The sequence below is a fragment of the Onychomys torridus genome, chromosome 11, assembly GCF_903995425.1.
Source record: "Onychomys torridus chromosome 11, mOncTor1.1, whole genome shotgun sequence".
Taxonomy (NCBI): Eukaryota; Metazoa; Chordata; class Mammalia; order Rodentia; family Cricetidae; genus Onychomys; species Onychomys torridus.
Window position 1 is genome coordinate 59,097,062 of NC_050453.1, and position 21,365 is coordinate 59,118,426.

Genomic DNA, 21,365 nt, shown 5'->3' on the forward strand with positions numbered 1-21,365 from the left:
CAATGTCCCTCTTCCTGCAGGCCAATGGGAGACTGTATAAACAGTATGTCAGGACCTTTGTAGATCTGAGGGTGAAGGAGGCTACTCACAGTCCTGGAGGTAGGTGGGGCTGAGGGGCTAGTCAGTGACACCATCTCCTGGATGGCCAAGCGGAGCTTCAGCCGGTGCAGGGCGTTGCTGATGCCGATTTCCCGCTGGATCTCTGTGTCCGACAGGGCAGACATGATGGCACCGCTCTTGACATTGGCCCGGCAGGCCGCCACATACCAGGCAGGCATCCCTACCCAGAGCTGCAGACATGGAGCACAGGGGAGCAACTCAGCATCACTTGGGTGGCGACTCCTAGGGCAGCCTGAGGGAAGAGTCAGTCTTCCTGTGATAGACTGATGCCTCTGGAATCTGTTGCCTTTATCTGGGAGGAACACTCTAGTAAAGTTATAGGGACATCGTGCCTGCTGCTCGGGAGTCCTCACCCACCAAACAGAGGCGACGCAAACCCTCAGAGCAGACACAAGAGACTTGAGTTCAGAGAGGACTAGCCCGACTCGGGTTAGATGGGAGCGGAAACTCTACGAACAGCGACCTGGCGCGGAACAAAAATAGTCTCTTAGCCCGCACGGCTTGGTTGGGTGGGCGTTCCCTCCAGATCACACAGGGTTGTCATTACAGAGAACGGATGGAGACGCGATCGCCCCTCTTCAAACATGGCAACCGGGCCTCTCCGTGTCAGCACAAGGAGTAATCCACCGTAATGCTTAGCGAATCCTTCTTGTGTGAGCGATCCAGTTTCTCATGCCAGCGAAATGACTCTAGAGGGACAAATATCTGGACGAGAACACTTCACCTATGTGTCCTGAGAGCGCGTAGCCCCATTGAGCTCTGACTTAATTTCCCATATCCACAGAAGTCCCTCTCTGGTGTTTGGGAGAGTACAATGTTGATTGTAGGAGGATCCCAGCGAATCTGGTTCCGTGCCTCCATAAGCTCCATTTCTCCATATCTACCTGACAATAACTGCAGATCTCTGGATAGCTTCTAGGATAGACTGCTTAGAACTAGACACTGGGGAGCTATGAGCTAGGCCCATGGGAGGAGTCAGGAGAAGGGAGAGTTGTACTTGGGGACTCCTGCTGGGGACCTTGGGATGGGAGTGGGGGCACATCCAGGACCAGGGTGCTCTCCTCTCTGCCTGCAGTCTTCAGGGAATGTCTGGGTGACCCATGAAGAGATGGAAACTCTAGCAACATCTACCAAAACAGTGAGTCTGCCCCTTGGCCCCAGAACTAGTGACACCCGTGAAGATTAAGGGAAGAGTATGGGAAGCCAGAGGGGCTGGAGGAAACCTACATCCCTGATGGTTCTGTTCTGGGGGGGAGGGGGGAGGATTGTGGGAGCACAAGGTGAGATTGGGAATCACTGTTGTGTACACTGGAGGCTCTGTTCCAGGGCTCAGAAGACCCTTAACAGCTTTGGGCTGGTTCTGCCCTGTGATGGGTCTGAGTCACAAGCTCTCTGTTCTTGGCTTGGTGTTTGAAGTAGGAGGGAAGAATGGGAGTGTCTGGCATCTTGCTCACCCCCATGGAAGCATGTTTTTGCGACACAAATTTGTTACCCTCACCACAAACATGCATGTATGTACCAGTTTTCTCAACTGTCCCCACAAGCTCATCTTGGTTACCCATGAGCTACCGGGGTGTCTTTTCACCTCTTTTGGGAGCCTGGTGGAGGCTCCAGGTTTCTTGACTTTCGTGTCTTCCCTGACATGCGGCACTGGTTCCTGCTAGGACAGTGAGGAGGGCAGCTGGGCCCAGGTAAGACCCCTCCCTCCCTCCTCAGAACTACTCTCAGAAGGTCAGAGCAGCACCCTTCACCGGGCCCTCTGAACGGCACGGCTGGAGCCCTGGACAAAGTTCCTTCCTTCCCCCAAACTCCCATCTTATTCCTCTTCTGCGTTCGAAGGATGCCAAGTGAGAAGTCCTGGGAGGGCTGGGCCTCCACAGTTTGACTCTCTGCTTGTAAACGATGAGACTTAGATTCACACAATTTCCTCACACTCCTTATCCTTCCAAAGGACGCCCTGGGCAATGAATCTTTCATTCATTCACCTCATGAGCACATACTTATTGAGCATCTACAAGATCAGCCTTTCTAAACTTTCTAAACAAGTAAAAGGATAACATTAATGGACAGGAGGAAAGGACAGTGTTGACAAACACAGTGTGGGGTAGTTGCTGCCATGGTGGCGAATGCGGCAGGGCAGCCATGCTCGCACTCCCTGGCCACACCAGTGACAGCACATTCCCATGATGCAACGCTAGAGGAATCAGAAGGGTACTGTTAAGTGAAAAGTGCTAATCTGATGGCTTTGTAGAATCTGATAAATCAGCACACACACAGAGCTAATGTGTTGTTCAACAAAGGTAGACACTGGTAATTGTGAAGCCTCTTTTCTTAGAAGGGTGTAGAAAATAGAGTATAGCAGTTTTGTGTGGGAAGGGCGGTGGGGAACAGGGCCCCGGGGAAAGAAAGAGCAGAGGCTGTACTAGTTCTGAACTCGGATGCTGACCACGGAGGATTAACCTCCTTTGTATGCTTGGAAGTGAACATATGTGGCATTCAGCTTTACACATATCGGCATGTAACATTTCCTTTAAAAATAGAACTTTTCAGTCTGGAAATATGTGGCAGTTAAGGGGGAGGTGGTAGAGGGCTGAAGCCGAGTGGTCCAGGAGCCCGTTCGCTCTCATCCGGAGGCAATGCCTGCCGCGCAGTGTGGGCATCGTGACACAAGTGACAGTGTGAGTGGTGATATGGACAGAGGCCTGGAGGGTTCCTGGAGCGATGAAGCGAACCGGCTGTTCAGCCACAGGCTGCTGCCCGTCGCTTTGTGTCTCTTTCTCTGGACTGTGAAGCTAGTCGTTCACCAGAGCCAAGCCGCCATCTTTCACAGGCCCACTGTAACCTGGCCTCTCCTCTGGCTCAGCAGGCTGGAGACTAGCTGAGCAAAGGGAGGCAAGTTATCCATGCACCACTACATGTGCAGAGGCGACAGGAAGGACTGTTTTTGTTGCCCTTGTTCGCCAGTGTGGACAGTTGGTACCTGAGCAGAACTGGGTCATTGTGAGATCCTGAAATACTTTTACCACTTCCCACCACTGCCAGTTCCTTAGTGCAAATAAGCTGAAGTATTATTGAGCAGCTTGCCCTCTCTCATGGATGGAGGGTGGATTGGTATTTCTCCCAGATAGATATGCCACCTGTAACCTACTGGCACCACCCCCTCCCCATGTCCTCTTCCTTCTCCTGTCCCCAGACCCTGGCCTATGGAGACATGAACCACGAATGGATTGGAAATGAGTGGCTGCCCAGCCTGGGGCTCCCTCAGTACCGCAGTTACTTCATGGAGTGCCTAGTGGATGCGCGCATGCTGGACCACCTCACCAAGAAGGACCTGCGGGTCCACCTCAAGATGGTGGACAGTTTTCATCGGTGAGCTAGGCTGGAGCCAGGGCCGCCTCCTTGATGTGGCATCTCCCCAAGCCCTGGGGCTCTGTCTCCAGAAATGGAGGGGCTCCTTGTCTCTCTCCAGGGCCCGTTCTGGGTAGTAATAGGTCTCCCTGTTAGGAAACTCTCCCGTGTTCTCGTCCCATTCTGCTGTTTGTGAATTTGATCCTGTCACTTTTAACCCTTAGGACACAAGTCACTTTTCATTAGCATCGTCTTTGAGGGTTTCCTCTCTCTCTGAGTATCCTTGCTTGTCTTTGGGCCTGCCGAGTTCTCTGTTAACTAAGAAGGCTTACAGTGAATCCGACACTGAACTTAGGTACTGCATTTCTCCTGAGTGTGCCATCAATGTGATAAAATACCCCGTCAAAAGCAACTTAGGGAAGGAGGGACTTGTTTTGGCTCACAGTTCTGGGGTACAGTCCGCCATGGCAGAGCAGTGAAGATGGCGGGAATATGAGGCCGCTGGCTACTTTGCTTTAGGAGTCAGGGAGAAGGGGGAGGTGAATGCTGGTGCTCAGCTGGCTCCTCCTTTATATACAGTCTAGGACCCCAGTCCGGGGAATAGTGCTGCCCACTTTTAGGGAGGACCTTCCTACTTCAGTTAACCCGATCAAGAAAAGCCCTCAGAGACAGACTAGAGGGTAATCTAATCTGGGTAATTCCTCACAGGGACCCAAGGCTCGTTTTTGGACAATTATCGATGCCCTCACACTGATAATCAGTGCTAAGACATCTGCGTTAGTCCTTTGCTGCTTTGGTAACAATACCTCGACAAACTACTCACGGGGGAAGGATTTGTTTCGGCTTCTAGTCCCGGGCCATTATGGTGGGAAAGAGGTGGCAGAAGGCCGGGGAGGCGTGGCACCAGAGCAGGAGGCTGGCTGACCGTATCCCATTTGCACCAGGAAGTAGAGAAAGAACAGCTAGTGAGGCCAGACTGTGAAACTTCAAAGGCCACCCCTACGACTTATTTCCTCCTAAGAGTTCCGTGACTTTTCCACACGGCACTCCCGTCTGGAGACCGAGTGTTCAAACACACGAGGGACCGCCACGGGGCAATGGGCTCACTGCACTATTACATCACCGATGGAAGTCCCTTAGCTTTGGACCTATGTTCCTTTCTGTCACCTAATCCTTGTCTTCTTGTGACTGAAAAGATCTGTCAAAACTTGTCATGGTTGAGGTCCCAAGCTGGCAGCCTGTGAGCAGAATGGCCTGGAGATACATTTTATTTGGCCCACATGGTTTTTTTTTTTTTTTTTTTTAGCTGAGAATCGAACCCAGGGCCTTGTGCTTGCTAGGCAAGCACTCTACCACTGAGCTAAATCCCCAACCTTTTTTTTTTTTTTTAAATCATGAATTTGGTTGCCAGTATTTTGTTTTTGTTTCAATTTTTATTATTTTATGTGTATGGGTGTTTTACCTGCATGTATATCTGTGAACCCATGTGTACCTATTGCTTGTGGAGGTCAGAAAAGGATATCAGGTCCTGAGGAACTGGAGTTACAGATCATCGTGAGTTACCATGTGGGTGCTGGGAACTAAACCAAAGTCCTCTGGAAGAGCAGCCAGTGCTCCTAACCACTGAGCCATCTCTCCAGCCTCAGCTGCTAATGTTTTAACAGTAATTTCTATACAGATGTCTTTTGAAAGATGGGAAGCTCTGTGGACACACGGTAGTCTGGGCACAACAGCCCCTCTAGCCTGCTTCCCAATAGCTCACGGGCAACAGCCAGTGTCTCTGCCTGGTCCCAGTCAGCACTGGCGGGTGGTGATGGCTAGAAGGGTTGACTAAAATAGATGTTCTTACCCGGCTTCACATAGCCCTGCTTGCTACTCAAGCCGGGGCTTTGTCTCAAGCAGATGGTAAGATGGCAGGTGGCCCTGGGTATCTGTGGCTTTTCTAGTTCCTTCAGGACTTTGTGGACGTCCTCCAGTTGATACACCATAGAGATGTACATCTGGGCAGAATCTGGTGAACCCCCTCGTGGATGAGGAGACAGAGACCGAGGAAGGAGCAGTAGCTTAGGGATGATGGCTGAGCACAGGTGGAGCTAAGTGCAAGGACTCAAGTTCGGTCCTGGGCCCCTTAGCCTTCGTGACCCCACAGCGACTTGTGAGGGCCACAGGGAAGCTAAGCTGTGGCTTCCCTGCCCTTCACTCCTCTCTAAAAAGGAGTCTTTTGTCTTTGCCTGGGAGGCTGCCAGGCCCAGCTGCACCTGTCTCCTCCCAAGTGATTGATAGGTGGGGAGATGTGCTGCTCCTCTGCCTGTCTGTCATGTGCCCGGACTGCTGGAGAAGGTGCTCCAGTCCTACCAGGACAGCGAGACTGTCCTGAAGCCCCACTGTGAGGGGCAGGGAGAAAGCCAGCCTGCCACGGGGCTGTGGAGCAGCTCTGCAGCTCCAGGGCTTCAGGATTCTGAGGTGTCCCCACGCAACATTCCAATAGCATGTTCTTTTTTTTTTTCCTATTGGAGTTTGGGGACAAGGACACATGCTGCAGCTCACGCTGGCCTCAAACTCAGCACTCCTGTCTTGTCCTCCGGATCCTGGGATTACAGGCACGAGCCCTCACGCCTGGCCTCCAAAGCATGTTCTTGGGTCTGGATATTATCTCTCAGTTGCAACACTCAGGATTGAGCATAGGGTCTCTGCAGTCAGGCATGCTGATGCAGAGCTTTACCCTCAGGCCCCCCCCCTCCACTTCATTTTGAAACAGGGACTCATGTAACCCAGGATAACCTTAAACTTTCTGTGTAGCCAAGGATGACCTTGAGTTTCTGATCCTCCTGCCTCCACTTCTAAGTGTAGGGGTTATAGGCCCGTGCCTCTGTGCCTGGCCTCCTTGGCATTTTTATTTATTTTTTTTTATTTTGAGACAGGGTCTCACTAAGTTGTCTAGTCTTGAACTCATTCTGTAATAACCCTTGAACTTGGGGTCCTCTCGCCTCAGCCTCCTGAATAGCTTGGATTACAGGCTTGTACCACCAAGTCACTTTTGGAGACATTCATGTAAGTCATTATTTTTACGACAAGAAAGGGTTATTTACGTCTTACTCTACCAACAGCGGCGGAAATTCTGCCTGCTCGCTTGGCCAGGTCGAGCTGATGCCCTCATCTTTTGACATCTCACCCAGTACTTCTCCTCAGACTGGGGTAGTCTGTTGAGTGGGGTTCTGCTGTTTAGGCCGACCCCCACCTGACACATATATTAATCACACCTACCTTTCTATTAGTGGTCTTGTTTCTGAGTCCCTGAGAGGTGCCGAGCCCTCCCGTTCATGATCATTTTGAATCCTCACCACAACCCTGAAAGAGAGGTCGGACTCCATCTACCCGGTGCCCTCAGGGAGCATGTGGTAGAGTTGGCGTTCAACCCTGTCTTGACCTAACTTTAAGGGCTTGATGGTTTTGCTGTGTTGACCAACAGCTTTGAAAGTCACGGGAACTGTGTAAGAGATTACAATGAAATGTAACACCAGGGGCATTTCCCATCAGGGGTTGTGTGTGCTTCTGCCTCTTCAGAGTCACCCAGGGTTTAAGACAGCAGCCAAAGCCCTAAATCCAGGCTGCCTAGGAGCGTGTCTCTGAGCCACGAGTGTCCAGGCAGGAGAGCTTTGGGAGCAGTCTGGAAAATTTCATCTCACAGTGACTGGAGTTGGGGTGGGTCCTCTGTTCTGTTACTCTGTGGAAGGGAAACCCCAGAAAGGGGGAAGACAAAGCACTGTGCAACCTAGCCAGGACCCTTTGTCCCAGTGGGAACCAGCTGCCAACCTCTGGAGGTGTTGCTCAGCCACCGCTGTGGAAGGTCTGTCGGGTGAGTCCTGGATTCGGAGGAGCTCAGATTAACGCCTGTGGGAGTCCCTTCTAACCCAGGGTTCCCTGCCCAGCTCACTCTTTATTCACTGCTTAGTGTGACCTGCTGCTCTTGTGGTGTGGTTAGTAAGTTAAGTACATTGTTTCATTTTGTCAGTGAGCACTTACAGAACACCTAGGATGACTTAGAGATTTATGACCAGTAAGTTAAACAGTCCCCTGCCCTCAGGAAATGAACATTTTGACTTGGCGAGACAAGACAGTTAAGGAGTGAGGGAAAAAAAATAGATCAAATTAGTATGGGAGTGTGGGGTGGAGGTGGTGATGGTGATGGTGTAGTGTGAGTCTGCTTTGGGTGACTACTGAGTTGGACTGAGCAGGAGACTTTTGAACAAAGACTTAAAGGTGAAGGAAGTGAACTATTTAGAAGACTGGGGGTGGGATGTTCTGGGTCGGCATGGCAACCAGTGCAAAGGCCCCGAGGCACCCAGGCCTCAGGAGCCTGCTGTGTGACAGGGTGTCAGTGTGTCTGAGGAACAACACGGGTGTCAGTGTGGCAGCATCACGGAGAGCAAGTTACACCGGTCAGGGAACATCTCTGGCATCTTGTAGGCCATTGAAAGGACCGAGCGAAACGGCAAATGAAGGAGTGTCTTAGATTTCCTTTTCCTTCAGCTTGTGAGTTCTAATTAGTCGTTATCACTCCAACACCTGCAGAGAAGGGACCTGCTGGTTTCATCCAAGCCCTGTCACCAGTCAGGCCCTTTGTCAGTTTCTTCTTGCTGTAACAGAATACCTTACACAACCTAGGAGAGAAAGGACTTCTTTTTGCTCCTGGTTTGAGCCGCTTGAGAAGGGGGAAGCAGAGAGAATGTCTCGGCTCTTAGGCTGTCTCCTCCCCTTTTATTCCATCTGGTTGCCAGCCTATGGGATGGAGCTCCTGTATTCAGGATGGGTCTTACCACCTCTCTAACCCTCTCTAGGAATGCCCTTGAAGACACACCCAGAGATGCACTTGACTGATCTACTAGGCTAGTGGTGCATTCTAACCAAGGTCGAGATTAATCTTCACAGACCCTTCCTGCCCGGAGGTGGGGTGGGGGTGGGGTGATGTAAGCAGCAGGAGGCGGAAATAGCCTCAGACCAGGTGCGAGCCCTCCCTGACAGCAGGAACCTGGGGGTGCCAGGGTGTTCTTTGTGCTGGGTGCAGTGGGTCTGCATCTACTATGGTTGGGACAGAATGGGGGCCGTGTGGGCAGGAATGCGGTCACACCAATGCCCTGGCTCAGGTGCTGTGTGCCTACAGAACCAGTCTTCAGTATGGCATCATGTGTCTGAAGAGGCTGAATTATGACCGGAAGGAGCTGGAGAAGAGGCGGGAGGAGAGCCAGCATGAGATCAAGGGTAAGCTGGTCAGGCCTTGTGAAGTCTGCTTCCACCCCGACCCTGGGGCCCAGTGAGTCTCAAGGAAGACTCAGATGTGAGAGGCGAACGCAGCCCCAGCCTGTCTGATGCCGTGGACATACTGCATGTCCACTCAGATGTGAATCCATTTCCCTCAGACAGTGGCCACCAACCTGACTGATGTGACCTCTGGGATGGTACTGTAGACTGATGTGCTCAATGAAGTCGGTGACCTGTGGGGAGGGAGGGGGAGGGTTAGAGGAGAAAGAGGCAGGTTTTAGACAAGACTCTGAACGTAGAAAGAATAAGGCCACTTTGGTCTGAGATGGGGGGATGGCTCTTGCTGGGACTCCAGGAAGAAAAGTGTTGTGGACTGGCAGACATGCAGTGAGGTGGAGCTGGCCCTGCAGGAACCCAGATGCCATGGAGGACAGACAGATGTGGGAAGTTAGGGATGGGGTGGGAGCCAGAGAGCCGGGTAACTGGGGCCCTGCACTTAGAAGAACCTGGGCCAGGCACGCTTCCTTTTTGTCCGTTTTCTTTCCTCTGCCCTCCAGATGTGCTGGTCTGGACCAATGACCAGGTGGTTCACTGGGTCCAGTCTATTGGGTTAAGGGACTATGCAGGAAACCTACATGAGAGTGGTGTGCATGGTGCTCTGCTGGCCCTGGATGAGAACTTCGATCACAACACCCTGGCCTTGGTTCTGCAAATTCCCACACAGAACACCCAGGTAGCCCTTCAGTTAACCAGCATCTACCTAAGCCCCCAGCACCCCCCACCCACCCCTGCCCCTGCACCACGGGTGAGTGTGAGTGTGAGTGTGAGTGTGTGTGTGTGTGTGTGTGTGTGTGTGTGTGTGTGTGTGTGTGATCTGTCCCAAGAGGGTTGCAGTGTCCTCAGACCTCTGAGTGGTCCCTGTGTATCACCAAAGCTCCTGGGCAATGTGTGTCTTTCACGTGCAGGTATTTTTCTTGTCATCACAGGGCTGTGGGTCCCTCTAGCTCTTCCCAAGTCTCTTTCACAGCTGAGGCTTGGTTCTTTTCTTTTCCTTAAGTTGCTTCTCTGACCCAACTTTGCATAGGGGAAGGACAGGCCCTGGGCCTCACAGGGACCTTAGAGCCTGTATCTCTTTTGTCTGCCACCCTAGGGATCTGCTCCTGGGCCCCTAGGCTTCAGCAGACTAACTATACCAGTGGGCACAGCCCAGAGACGCTCCGTACCAGGGTTTGTCTTCCTGTCAGCAGTTCAAAAGATTAGACATCTCCTTCAATTACATTTCATAATTATTATCATAAGAGTTATCTAGGAATACATCTAAATTCGTCTGACCTTGTTTATATGTTTGGCCCTTCCAACTTCCTGTGGGTAATGGATTCTAGATGCACTCACGGTTGTGTAAAGTACTTCCTGGTTTTAGTTGTCCTAAATACGCTTCTGCCAGGCTCCCCCAGGGAAAGATCTGCCTCTTCCTTACAGTTTAGCTTGATGAGGATGTTTGTATTTGACCAGTTCTCCCCTTTTGTGAGAACTGTGAATTTCATAAACTCTGATTATATTGCTTCTGGGCCCAAGCCTTTGTCTCTCCAGACAGAATGGTCTTAATTCTTTTAGCCTTCCCTTGTGTAGACCAGCGCTGCCCCTGATCATTTTAAATGCCCTTGTCTGAACTGTTCACAGCTGTCAAATTGCTTTTGAAATTCAGTCACTGGCTGTGCTGGCTATTCTGGGAGCAGACACTTTTCAGCTTGAGGGAGGGTGGGGCTGTGTTGTCTCTTGGTTCTGGACAGCGTGCTGGCCTTGGGGGCAGTGGCAGCATTCAGGGCCAATGTGTTTGTAGACCTTCTGCCATGATCCCTACTGACCAGTCAGAACACATAGCACGGAGCCTTTCTTTTCCAGTACAAGTTTGTATTTCCTCCGGATGCAATTTCTCCACTTGTCCACCTCTAACTTCATTTGCAGGTTTCCTGCTTGCTCAGGGCTCTGCAGTTCACACTTCCCTTTTAACCTCTCACTACCCAGGAGATATGTGAAATGTTACAACATTTTCCTTTCTGATCATCTCTAAGATAGAATGCTCCCACTCTGACAAACACTACCCTGCTAGAACTCTGTGCTCGGTATCCCGCTCCTCCAGAAATGGCTTTCTCTTTCCCACTTCCTGTCTCAGGATGAGGATTTCCTCTTTTCTTCTCTTCTCCTCCTCTACCATTTTCTTTCTTCTTCTTTCTCCTTCTCCTCTTCCTCCTCCTCTTCTTCTTCCTCTTCCTCCTCCTCTTTTTCTTTTTTTCTTTGTTTTTTGAGACAGGGTTTCTCTGTGTAGCCCCAGCTGTTCTGGAATTGGCTCTGTAGGCCAGGCTAGTATCAAACTCAGAGATCCATCTGCCTCTGCCTCCTGGGATTCAAGGCATCCACTCCCACCACCTGGCATTTTCTTGACCTATTTATCTGACGCAGTATGGAATCCTTTATGGACAATGGTTGAAAATACCTGGTGACAGGAAGTTTTGAAAACCTCCCTGTTTCTTTTTTCTTTTGCCTCATTTATTTTTTATTTTATGTGTATGTGTGCCTGCATGTATGTATGTATGTGTACCATATGTATGCAGGTGTTCAGAGACCAGAAGAGGGCTTCCGGTTCCCTGGAGCTGGAGTTACAGGCAGTTGTCAGGCACCTGATATAGGTCCCGGGAACTGAACCTGGGTCCTCGGCAAGAGCAGCAAGTGCTCTAAACTGCTGAGCCACCTCTCTAACCAATATGGCAGTTTTCTTAATGAGTTCATTTGGAAGAGGTCTGGAAAAGTGTGACACACAGCCCAGGGCCCCCACTATCCACGACTGGGGATTCTTTGAGTTTGAGTTTGTAATGTACACCCTGTCAGATGAGTTGCTCATTTCGCTTCCTCCTGCTCTCACCAAAGGGTAGCCAGCCATGGTTTTCTCTTTAGAGACAAAAGAATGATTTTTATTTATTCATAGAGAATTGGGTATACTTGTACCATCGTTTTGATCATCTCTGTGAAGTGTTACCTCCCTCCAAGGTTTTCCCACTAATGCCTCCTCCATTCCACCCCCCTCCCGACTTCATGTCCTCTTTCTTTTTGTTATTGATAACTCTGTGTGTCCAATTAGTGAAACTAGTTTTTCCAGTAGATAAAGCCTGTCTTTTCATGTACTCTGTACTCCTGTTTTTAAAATGACATTTGCCTTTAATGTATCCCATGTAAAAGAATCCCAAGGTAACAGTTGACTTGTAGCAGGACACTATTAGTGATTTGCTTGAAGTAGTAGCCTCAGGAAGGTGTGTGAGGTTTCTAATAGGCCAAGTGCACTAACCCTGCCTCCCATCTCTGCCCTCAGACTCTAGGAAACAGTTGAAAGATGCCATTAAGGGGGAGAGGGGGTATGAGATGATTCAGTGGGTAAAAGAGCTTGTCACCAAGCCTGGTGACCTGAGTTTGATCCCCGGAACCTGCATGGTGAAAAGAGAGAAACAATTCTTGAAAATTCTTTTCTAACCTCCACAGTGCATAGTAGCAAATACACACACACATTCACGCACGCACGCACGCACGCACGCACGCACGCACGCACACTAATAAAAACTGAATGTGAATTTTAAAAGAGAAAGATACCATAAATATTATTAACTAGAGCCCCTCTTTCTTCCTCTTACTGTGTGGGTTTTAGGCCCGTCAAGTGATGGAGAGAGAGTTCAATAACCTGTTGGCCTTGGGCACAGACAGGAAGTTGGATGACGTGAGTACCTGGATATGAATTTAGAGCCTTGGTCATTGCTGGTTGGTTGGATTGAGGTTCATGAGATCTCCTACCCCAGGCTGACAGTAGTGGCTGGCCTAAGGGAGGAGAGCCAGCAGGGATGGGGAATGGTAAGGGGTGGGGAGGCATGCTGTTGGGCATCAGTAGGCTGTGAGGAAGTCTCTGAAAATTATTTGTGGTATAAAAACCAAAAGCTGGTGTTAAACTTCTAGCACCTTCCATCCCAAGGCTCCACCTTCTCAACCATGTAGGGTCAAAGGTCTTCCCCAGAGGCCATATCTTTGGGGTGTCTCAGACCCCGCTGTGTCTCTCCCTGCTTGGTGAGATTGCAGCCTGTCCTCCAGCTGTGTGGTGTTGAAGACAGATGCTCTGCTGAGGTGCCTAGTGACAGCTCGGCTCCTCTCTGTGAAACAAAACCCCAGGCTTTTGTCAGCCCAGATCGCTGTACCTTTGCTCTTCCGTCTACATCCAGCAGCAGCTGCCCTTTGACCTTCATTCCCTCAGGTCTTCTTCCCTTTGGGTTTGGGGAAGACTCTGATGCCAGCACTCTCTCATCCTCCTCTCGACCTGTTTCCCATCACCAACCTTCCATGACCTTGCTAGTCAGTCTGCCTTACCTGACTGTGCTTAGAGCAAGTTAAAAAAGAGCCCATGACCGATGAGATAGCGTAGCAAGGAAAAGTTCTTGCCATACAAGCCAGATGGCCTGAGTTTGATCTCTGGAACCTATAGAGAGGTAGAAAGAGAGAGCCAACTCCACAGCGTTGTCCTCCAGGTTCCACAGATGTACCGTGGCAGGTGTCCCCCCTACCCCCAATGTTTATTTTTAGGTCCTCTATCTTCAAACCTTTCTAAATTAAGGAAGGGGACTCCAGCTATCCATTCATTTAAGAGTTACTGAGGCAGACAGCATTCCCAGACACCACTCAGGATCAGGGAATACATTCTTTGGAACAACAGAAGAATTATGCATTTTGCTCCACGGAGCATAGAGCATGACAGAGAGAAAGGAGGAGAAGACAGAAAGAAGTAGAAAATGCAGGGACTGAGGGGAACAAGGGAGGGGATGAGGGAAAGAAATAGTAGCGAAATAATCCTGTAAGTGCATGTGAAATGCTTCTGGGACAGGCCTTATGACAGGGTTTAGAAGCAATTAGAGCGTGCTTCATTCCCAGGGCACAGATTACAAATCCCAAAGGGACTAGAAATGGGAGGGGCCCCTCCTCAGGCAAAATCAGGAGTCAGTGGCCCTGTTCCCGCTCACTCTACCCATAGCGTGGGGTCTGTACAGTTCTGGAAACACCAAGGTGGAAGACAAGGCTTGGCTCCAAGGCACTAAACCGTGGCTCTGAAGGGCGGGATGGGCGGCCTATCTCCATCCTTTGGAGGAGCCTGTCTCTGGTCTGTCGACCCATCATTGTGTGTTCCGGTCCCACTGGAGTAGGTGGCCCGAGAAATAGGTGAGGCAGATGCTGGAATTCCCATTTAACAGATAAGAAAATTGAAGTCTGGAAAGGTCATGTCTCTAGTAATTCAGCTGAACCAAGAATGGCAACCTAGAAGTCATGATCCCTGGCAGTGTTTTTCTGGCAACCTGGGCAGTATCTTTACTGAGGCCCAAGGAGGACAGGAGAGCAGGGAGCCTGAAAAGAGAAATATTTTGAAAAAGCAGTGGGCTCTCCCAAGTCAGTTTGCGAAGATTGGGGGAGGAGGAGCAGAGCAATGGATCCTTGGACCAGTCCTGACAGCGGGGACCTCCTTCTTGATCTTGTGTGAGAGGCCACTTGTAGTCATACCCTGCAGCCCCCATTCATCTTACAGGAGAAAACACTGAGAGCTAGAGAGGGAAGTAATACCCCTCAGAGCTTCAGAGCCTGGGGCAGCAACTCCAATATGCCCCTTGGTGCAGGGGGAAGAGAAGGTGTTCCGTCGAGCACCCTCCTGGAGGAAACGCTTCCGGCCCCGGGATCATCACAGTGGTGGCATGCTGGGCACCTCGGCAGAGACCCTCCCGGTGGGCTTCCGAGTGTCCACGCTGGGCCCGCTGCAGCCCCCACCCGCCCCGCCCAAGAAGATCATGCCGGAAGGTGAGTGCGGGGCTGGCCGCGGGCTCCCTCCGGCACCCTGGGGCCAAAGCGGGCTGGAGAGGGGCGAGGCCGAGGCTGCGCTGCACTAACGCTGCGGTGGGGCGCGCACTAACCCGCGCTCTGTGTGTTCTCCCGCCGCTGCCGACTCCTGCCAGCCGGGACGGCGGGGGCGCAGAGACTGGAGCCCTCCACGGTCCGGACCTACTCCTGCTGACCCCCCACCCTCCCGCCCCGGGTCTGACGGGGGTGTGCCCCCGGCTCGGGGTAAGTGGGCCTGGCCGTGGCTGCGCTCGCCCGCCTTGCCTCCGCCCCGGCCAGCCCTGCCGCCGCACCCTCGCTGCAGCACCGCCCGGCTTGCCCTCCCCGCTTCGCTTCGTGCTTGGCCGCATGCTGCGCCTACCCGCTGCCCGCCCTAGGGACCACCTCCACTTACAGATCCCGTCTCTCTCTTCTCTCTTAGCTCACTCCCACTATCTCTACGGACACATGCTCTCCGCCTTCCGGGACTAGCCGCGGCCCCCAGGGTGGGTGTCCTGGTTTCGCAGGCTCAGCCGGCCCTGACCCCTCCTGCTTGTTCCCTTTCTCCCTTGGCCCCCAGTCTCTCCTCTGTGACTTTCCAGTTGCCCGGGATCTCAGAATATGCCCATCCACTCCTTTGGCACCCCACTATCCGAGTCCTACTTCGTGGCCCTTTTGTAAGTCTCTGGTGGATGTGGCCACGGTCTCCTGTGTGTGGCGGCACCCAGGTTGTTGGTGCTTGGGATTCTGTGGGAGGGACAGAAGGGCAGCACTGAGTGAGTGTGTTACCACCTTCCTGGACTATGGGTTCATCAGGCTCACGATCCCAGGCCAAGGACTGAGATGGCCCTTCCAATAAAAGGCCACTTCGGACTCCGTCCTGCTTGGACTAATTGGCCTTTGGTCCCCTCCACTCTGGCTGTGCCGCACGGTCTGAGTGGTTTTGGTATCCCCTTTCACAGTATCGCCCCCTCTTCCCCAAACTCCGTCACCAGTATCTGTAGCTCCTGCCTCCAAGTCTTGCTTGGGGGCGATGAGGGGGTGTAGAATACCCCAGCTCCTCCAGGGCAAGCCAGGAGGGGAACTGAGGAAGACTAAGGTAGAAACTCTGAGCCCAAGCTGATGAAGCACCCCAAATATGTGGGAGAAACGGACCCCCGAGCTTTGGGCCAAGGGTAAGAGCAAGGCAAAGTCTTCAGCTCCTTGCTGGATAGGAGGTACAGTCAGGTAAACGAGGAGAGCAGGAGAGCGGATGATGGCCTTACTACCTAAGCGCAAAGGACACTGGGAACGCTCCAGCCCCAGCCACAAGCAGAGCTGCTACAGGACTGAATGGATCAGCTTGTGAACTGTTGACTCTGCCCTGAAAGGGAGGAGGGGGAGGTTTCCCTTTAGTGAATCATGTCCCAGGTCCATCCTTATCTAACGGGGCTTGAGGCAGTCTCCCTTTTGTGTTCTTATGCCGCCCAGTCCTCCTTTAGGATTCATTTGGGGTCAGCTATCTAGTCAAGAAATTCTTGATCTCCTCTCTCTCCATGATTTTGGATGCTTTTCTGGCAGCATGGTGGGGCAGGACAGATTTATGAGGAATGTCAATCACCTCCTCTTTCAGATCCATTCAGTAGCCTTAGGAAAGCTCAGGACCTTGTATCAGGGTGGGTCCATAGAACCTGGTACTTAATGGAAGAGGAAAGGAAGTGCCTGGATGATGTTTGTTGGAGAAGGCAGTACAGTGCCATCCCGTAGGTGAGTGGAGTAGCTGGCTTGCCATCTCATCCACTGGGATCCTGAACAGGGGCTAGGCTAGCAGGTGGAGAAACGAGCCAGAACTCCCTGTCTGGAAAGGGCCTAGAGCTTTATGCTGCTGTCCAGCAGAGGATTGGCTAATGGGGTGACTGAATGGGCTCACCCGGGCTGGGGCAGGTGACTACCTGTTTCTACTTGCCTACCAGTTGGGCTGTTGGGAATGGAGATGGGAAACAGTTAAGTAGAACATGAATTGGGTAGAGAGAAAGAAACCCCGACCCTGAGTGCTGGAGTTACAGGGAAGTACCAGCATCATAAATTGGAAGGAGTTGAGCAGGAAAACACCACCTGACTCCTTCTAAGGACTTTCTGTGGACTAGCTATGTGAGAGAGTCAGCCCTGCCCCTCCTCTACCATGTGACCTTATCATGATTTTCCTTGTTAGAGGTTGGAACTGGGGAGCCTGGTGCATTCAGGGCCAGCAGGGAGGACGGAACAGGGGATCCGAATGCAGTGATGGAAGGCTGCTGTCATGGTGTACCCCTTGCCTCATAGTCAATATATATATGTATTTTTTTTTTTTTCTGGAGAGTCACCAGTGACCCAAGGTCTCCTTGCCAGCCTCCCGTGTCTCACCAGGTCCCTTCTCAGTACTGTATTGGCTCAGTGCTTCAGGAGTGTGTGTGGGAGTGTGTGTGGGTGTGTGTGCGTGTGAGTGGGTGTGTACGTACCAATAAACAACCTGGTTTTAAGACAATGTACAAATGGCCTCCATTTCTTTATTAAGCACTAAGTTCACCTGATGTGTCCAGCTCCCTTCGCAGACCTTACGTGGCTGTGCTCTGGGAAGAAAGTATCAGAGTTCTGAACACACAGGCAATACCCTTCTGTTTATCACGCACTTGCGGGATTGATGGGAAAGTTAGCGTTTGGGTGGTGTGTACTGTAGCAGGAATCTTAAAAGTTCTTATTAATGGGGCTGGAGAGATGGCTCAGAGGTTACAAGCACCGACTGCTCTTCCAGAGGTCCTGAGTTCAATTCCCAGCAACCACATGGTGGCTTACAACCATCTGTAATGAGATCTGGTGTCCTCTTCTGTATACATAATAAATAAATAAATCTTTAAAACAAAAGTTCTTATTAATAAAATCAAACCTGAGGCCAGTTATTGGGGCGAATACTGGAAGATCAGAGAAGCAGAACAAGCCACAGCTACCTCACCTCGCCAGTTCCTCAGTTGGTCTTGCTTCCTCAGACTGCAAGCTTCTGAGTCCTCATCCAAATGAATCTCAGCTGAACTGTGCTGTTCCAAAGCCTAAAAGCTTAGCCAGCCAAATGCTGCTAGTTTCTGGTCTTCACACCTTACATATCTTTCTGTTCTCTGCCATCACTCCCTGGGATTAAAGGCTCTCTTTCTGGGATTAAAGGTGTGAGTCACCATGCCTGGCTGTTTCCAATGTGGCCTCGAACTCACAGAGATCCGCCTGGCTCTGCCTCCCGAGTGCTGGGATTACAGGCATGCGCTAACACTGCCTATCCTCATGTTTAATATTGTGGCCGTCCTGTTCTCTGACCCCAGATAAGTTTATTTCGGGGAAGACACACTATTTCAGGGAACACAATGCTACCACACAAGGGTTTATAGAACAAGGTGAAGGGGTGAGAAGCCTGCTATCAGGCTTGGTCAGTTTTCTCTTTCATCGTTATTCTCTGTCCAGGCTTCCCCCACTTGGGTCCTTTCCCACTGAGCTGGAGTCACTGCTGCTGCCCAGCTTCGTCTGCACATCTCTGCATTCCAGGGGCTTGTCTTACTTACTTTTTGACTGCTGTGATAAGATACCATGACCAGTTTATTAAAAAAAATCATTTACTTGGGGGCTTGCTTACAGCTTCAGAGGGTTAGAGTCCATGACTATCATGGCAGGGAAGTACGGAAGCAGGGCAGGCAGGCAGGCCACTGGAGAAGTAGCTGAGAGCTTAATATTGAGACAACTAAAAGGCAGAGAGACAGCTAACTGGGTGGCATGGGCTGTTAAAGCCTCAAAGCCTGCCTGCCCTCTTTGACATACCTCCTCCAACAAGGCCATATTCCTAATCCTTCCCAAACGGTTCCACAAGCTGGGGGCGTGGACCAAGCCTTCAAATATGTGAGGCTATGGGGACCATTCTTTTTTTTTTTTGAGTCAGGTTTCTCTGTGTAACAACCCTGGCTCTCCTGAAACTCACTCTGCTCTGTAGAGCAGTCTGGCCTCAAACTCACAGGAATCCGCCTGCCTCTGCCTGGGATTAAAGGCGTGTGCTGCCTCCACCACCACCACCACCACCACCACCACCACCACCACCACCACCACTGGGCTGGGGCTATTCTCATTTAAACACCACAGGGGCCCTCCACTACTGTAGTTCAGGGTCCAGTCCGTCCACCAAGTGGCCTGAAGAAGCTATTCATTACTGGGATCCCTGGCCCTCTGCTCTTCGCCCCAGTATGAGTCTGCCTAATCAGAAATGTCGTGTCCACCATTGCCTCCTCCAGAAGACAGCTCAGTGCTCTTTTCCCTCTGAAGCTTTGGCCCTTCAACTCCTTCCCAAGTCTCTCATGGGAGGCAATGGCTGGCGCTGTGGTAGAGCTAGGCAGCCAGCATCCTTCAGATCCATGACCATTCTACACTTGTACGTGTGCACGCATTGTCTCTGGGACTGTCTATGGCGCTGGGCTGTGACTGTGCTGTGACAGCGCTCCTTAGGTCAGTCTCTGTGAGCTCGACATTGAATGAGTGAATCGACTGACCTCATCTTGGAGAATTGCTGAGAGGATTATTATTAATAAATGCTGACAGGTCCCTGAGTACTGCTATGTGTTCCTGCCGCTATTACAAAATAACCTTACACGGGTCACTTTTAATCAACAGGAATGTGTTTCTCATAGTATTGGAGTTTGAGAAGTCCGAGGGCAAGCCGCTGGCAGATTTAATCTCCGATGAGGGCCCAGTCTTCAGAAATGGTACTTTGTTAAGGTGTTCTCACATGCTAGAAAAGGTAACAAGGACAAACAGGCTGCCAGGCTTCTTCATAATGGCACTAACCCCATTCACGAGGGCACAGCCTTCATATCCTAATTGCCTGCAGAAGACCTATCTGTTAATAATATTGCACTAGGTATTAGGTATTTTAAAGATTGAAACAAGTTTTTTTTTTTAAATCTAAGTGTGAATGTGCACATGTGTGTGTGGGTGCTAGTGGAGGCCAGAAGACACATGGGTCCCTTGCAGCTGGAGGTACAACATTTGTGAGCTGCATGATGCAGGTGCTGGGGTCCAAGCTTGGGTCTTGTGTCAGAGCAGCAAGCCATCCTAACTGCTGAACCATTTATCCAGTCCCAAACATGAGCTGAATATGAATTTTGAAGAAACCCAAACATCCAAATTATAACTTGTAGTAGGCAGATTTAACTTGTAGTAATCAAATTAATTAGTTAATCTAATCCTCACAAGCCAGCAGTGTGGCATTATTGTCATTTTATATAACAGGAAATTATCAGGTTAAGATCACGCACCTTGTGAAAGGCATGGGTTTCAAGCCTACTCTGAGTCCAGTGTGCTGTCCATAACTGTAATCTGTATGGTAAATTCCCAACCTAGCACCCGGAGTGCTCAACAGCTTAACTGCTGCTTCTAAGAGAGAGCATCATGATTTCTCCAGCCATCCTAATTCTCTTTCCCTCAAACCTTTGTTTGTAACCACTCAAGTGGCCCTTGGCATCTGTGAATCATCCTGGGGTCATAAGTCCACTCATCTGAGTGATGGATGGACCATGTGGCATGACACATACTGCATTCTTGTGTCCCTTCCATAGCCATTGGTGCCCCAAACACCCATGCGACAAGAATGACAGAGTCCATGGGCACAGGTGACAGGAAGAGGGCCCAGGCAAGGTGAAGAGAGGTGGGATGTGTCTGTAAGCCTCCCAGTACCCCCACCCCTCATGGTCAAAGGTGGAACCGATGAGCTGTAGTAGCTAGCCGGCTACAGGAGAGAGGTCTGATGGGTCCAGAGAGCCACGACTTCCCAGTCTTGCCAGCCATTAGGTTGGGGATCTAGAAAGAGCAGCCCTGTATGGGCATTCAGGCATACTGGGCTCCAGATAAGACCCAAGCTAGCATCATGTTTCACCTTTCCTTCCTTCCTTCCTTCCTTCCTTCCTTCCTTCCTTCCTTCCTTCCTTCCTTCCTTCCTTGTTTTTGTTTTTGTTTTGAGACAAAGTTTCTCTGTATAGCCTTGGCTGTACTGGAACTTGCTCTGTAGAACAGCATGTCCTCGAACTCACAGAGATCCACCTGTCTAGGATTAAAGGCGTGCACCACTGCCGCCACCCAGCTTTAGCATCATGTTTCTTTAGCATTTGGAGAAAACAGGGAAGAATCTTTCCAAGGAAGGGTCCTTAGAAGGTTTTCCTCTGCTCTCTCTGGAAATATTCTAAACAGAGTGAGAGACAAGGAGTCTGGGTCTGGGTGGCCACCCATAGCTAAGAGAATGTAGGGAGGAGGGACATCAAGGGGTGGTGACATGTGTTTCTATCCAGGCCTGAACTGGGCTTCTTTAGTCAATTTCATTGGGAGCTCTAGCTCCGCTTAGGCCTCTGTGCCCCAACTTGAGCCTTAGAAACCAGGAAACTAAAGAACATAGGGCATGGCATGTTAGGGGTAATAGGGTGGCATTTCTTCCATGGAGCAGACACCTGAGTTGAGGGGACTCCTCTCCTACCACTGTTCTTCCACACCAGCTGCCCCAACACTCAGTACACCTGCAGTCACTAATGGGAAGGTTTTCTGGGAAGTTAGACACTTAAGAATGTTTACTGGAGGGCACAGATGGAACTTTAATAAGCATCCTATAATTCATAATAATTAGCCAAACACCAAGAAGTTCCTATATGCACACTAACAGTTGGTATGCCAGTTTCAAGTAATTCTTGTCTTTTCGTTCTTGTGGACTCCTTAAAGTC

The 21,365-nt window shown here is 50.8% G+C and overlaps 1 protein-coding gene across 3 annotated transcripts; it reads left to right on the plus strand.

Annotated features, from left to right (window-relative positions):
• Positions 1-1,201: 1,201 nt before the first annotated feature.
• Ppfia4 (PTPRF interacting protein alpha 4) lies at positions 1,202-17,119 on the plus strand. 3 transcript variants are annotated; one of them, XR_004946186.1, is made up of 9 exons: positions 1,202-1,258; positions 1,785-1,811; positions 3,314-3,489; positions 8,630-8,727; positions 9,285-9,460; positions 12,422-12,490; positions 14,421-14,598; positions 14,754-14,862; positions 15,059-15,123. XR_004946186.1 is itself a non-coding variant. In XM_036202209.1 (8 exons), the coding sequence occupies exons 1-8, from the start codon at positions 1,229-1,231 to the stop codon at positions 15,106-15,108; spliced, it is 804 nt and encodes a 267-aa protein (XP_036058102.1). In that variant the 5' UTR covers positions 1,202-1,228; the 3' UTR covers positions 15,109-17,119. The 3 variants fall into 3 exon arrangements, 1 of the variants encoding a protein (XP_036058102.1); XR_004946187.1 differs by lacking the exon at positions 1,785-1,811; XM_036202209.1 differs by lacking the exon at positions 14,754-14,862 and having other exon boundaries at positions 15,059-17,119.
• The last annotated feature ends 4,246 nt before the right edge of the window (positions 17,120-21,365 follow it).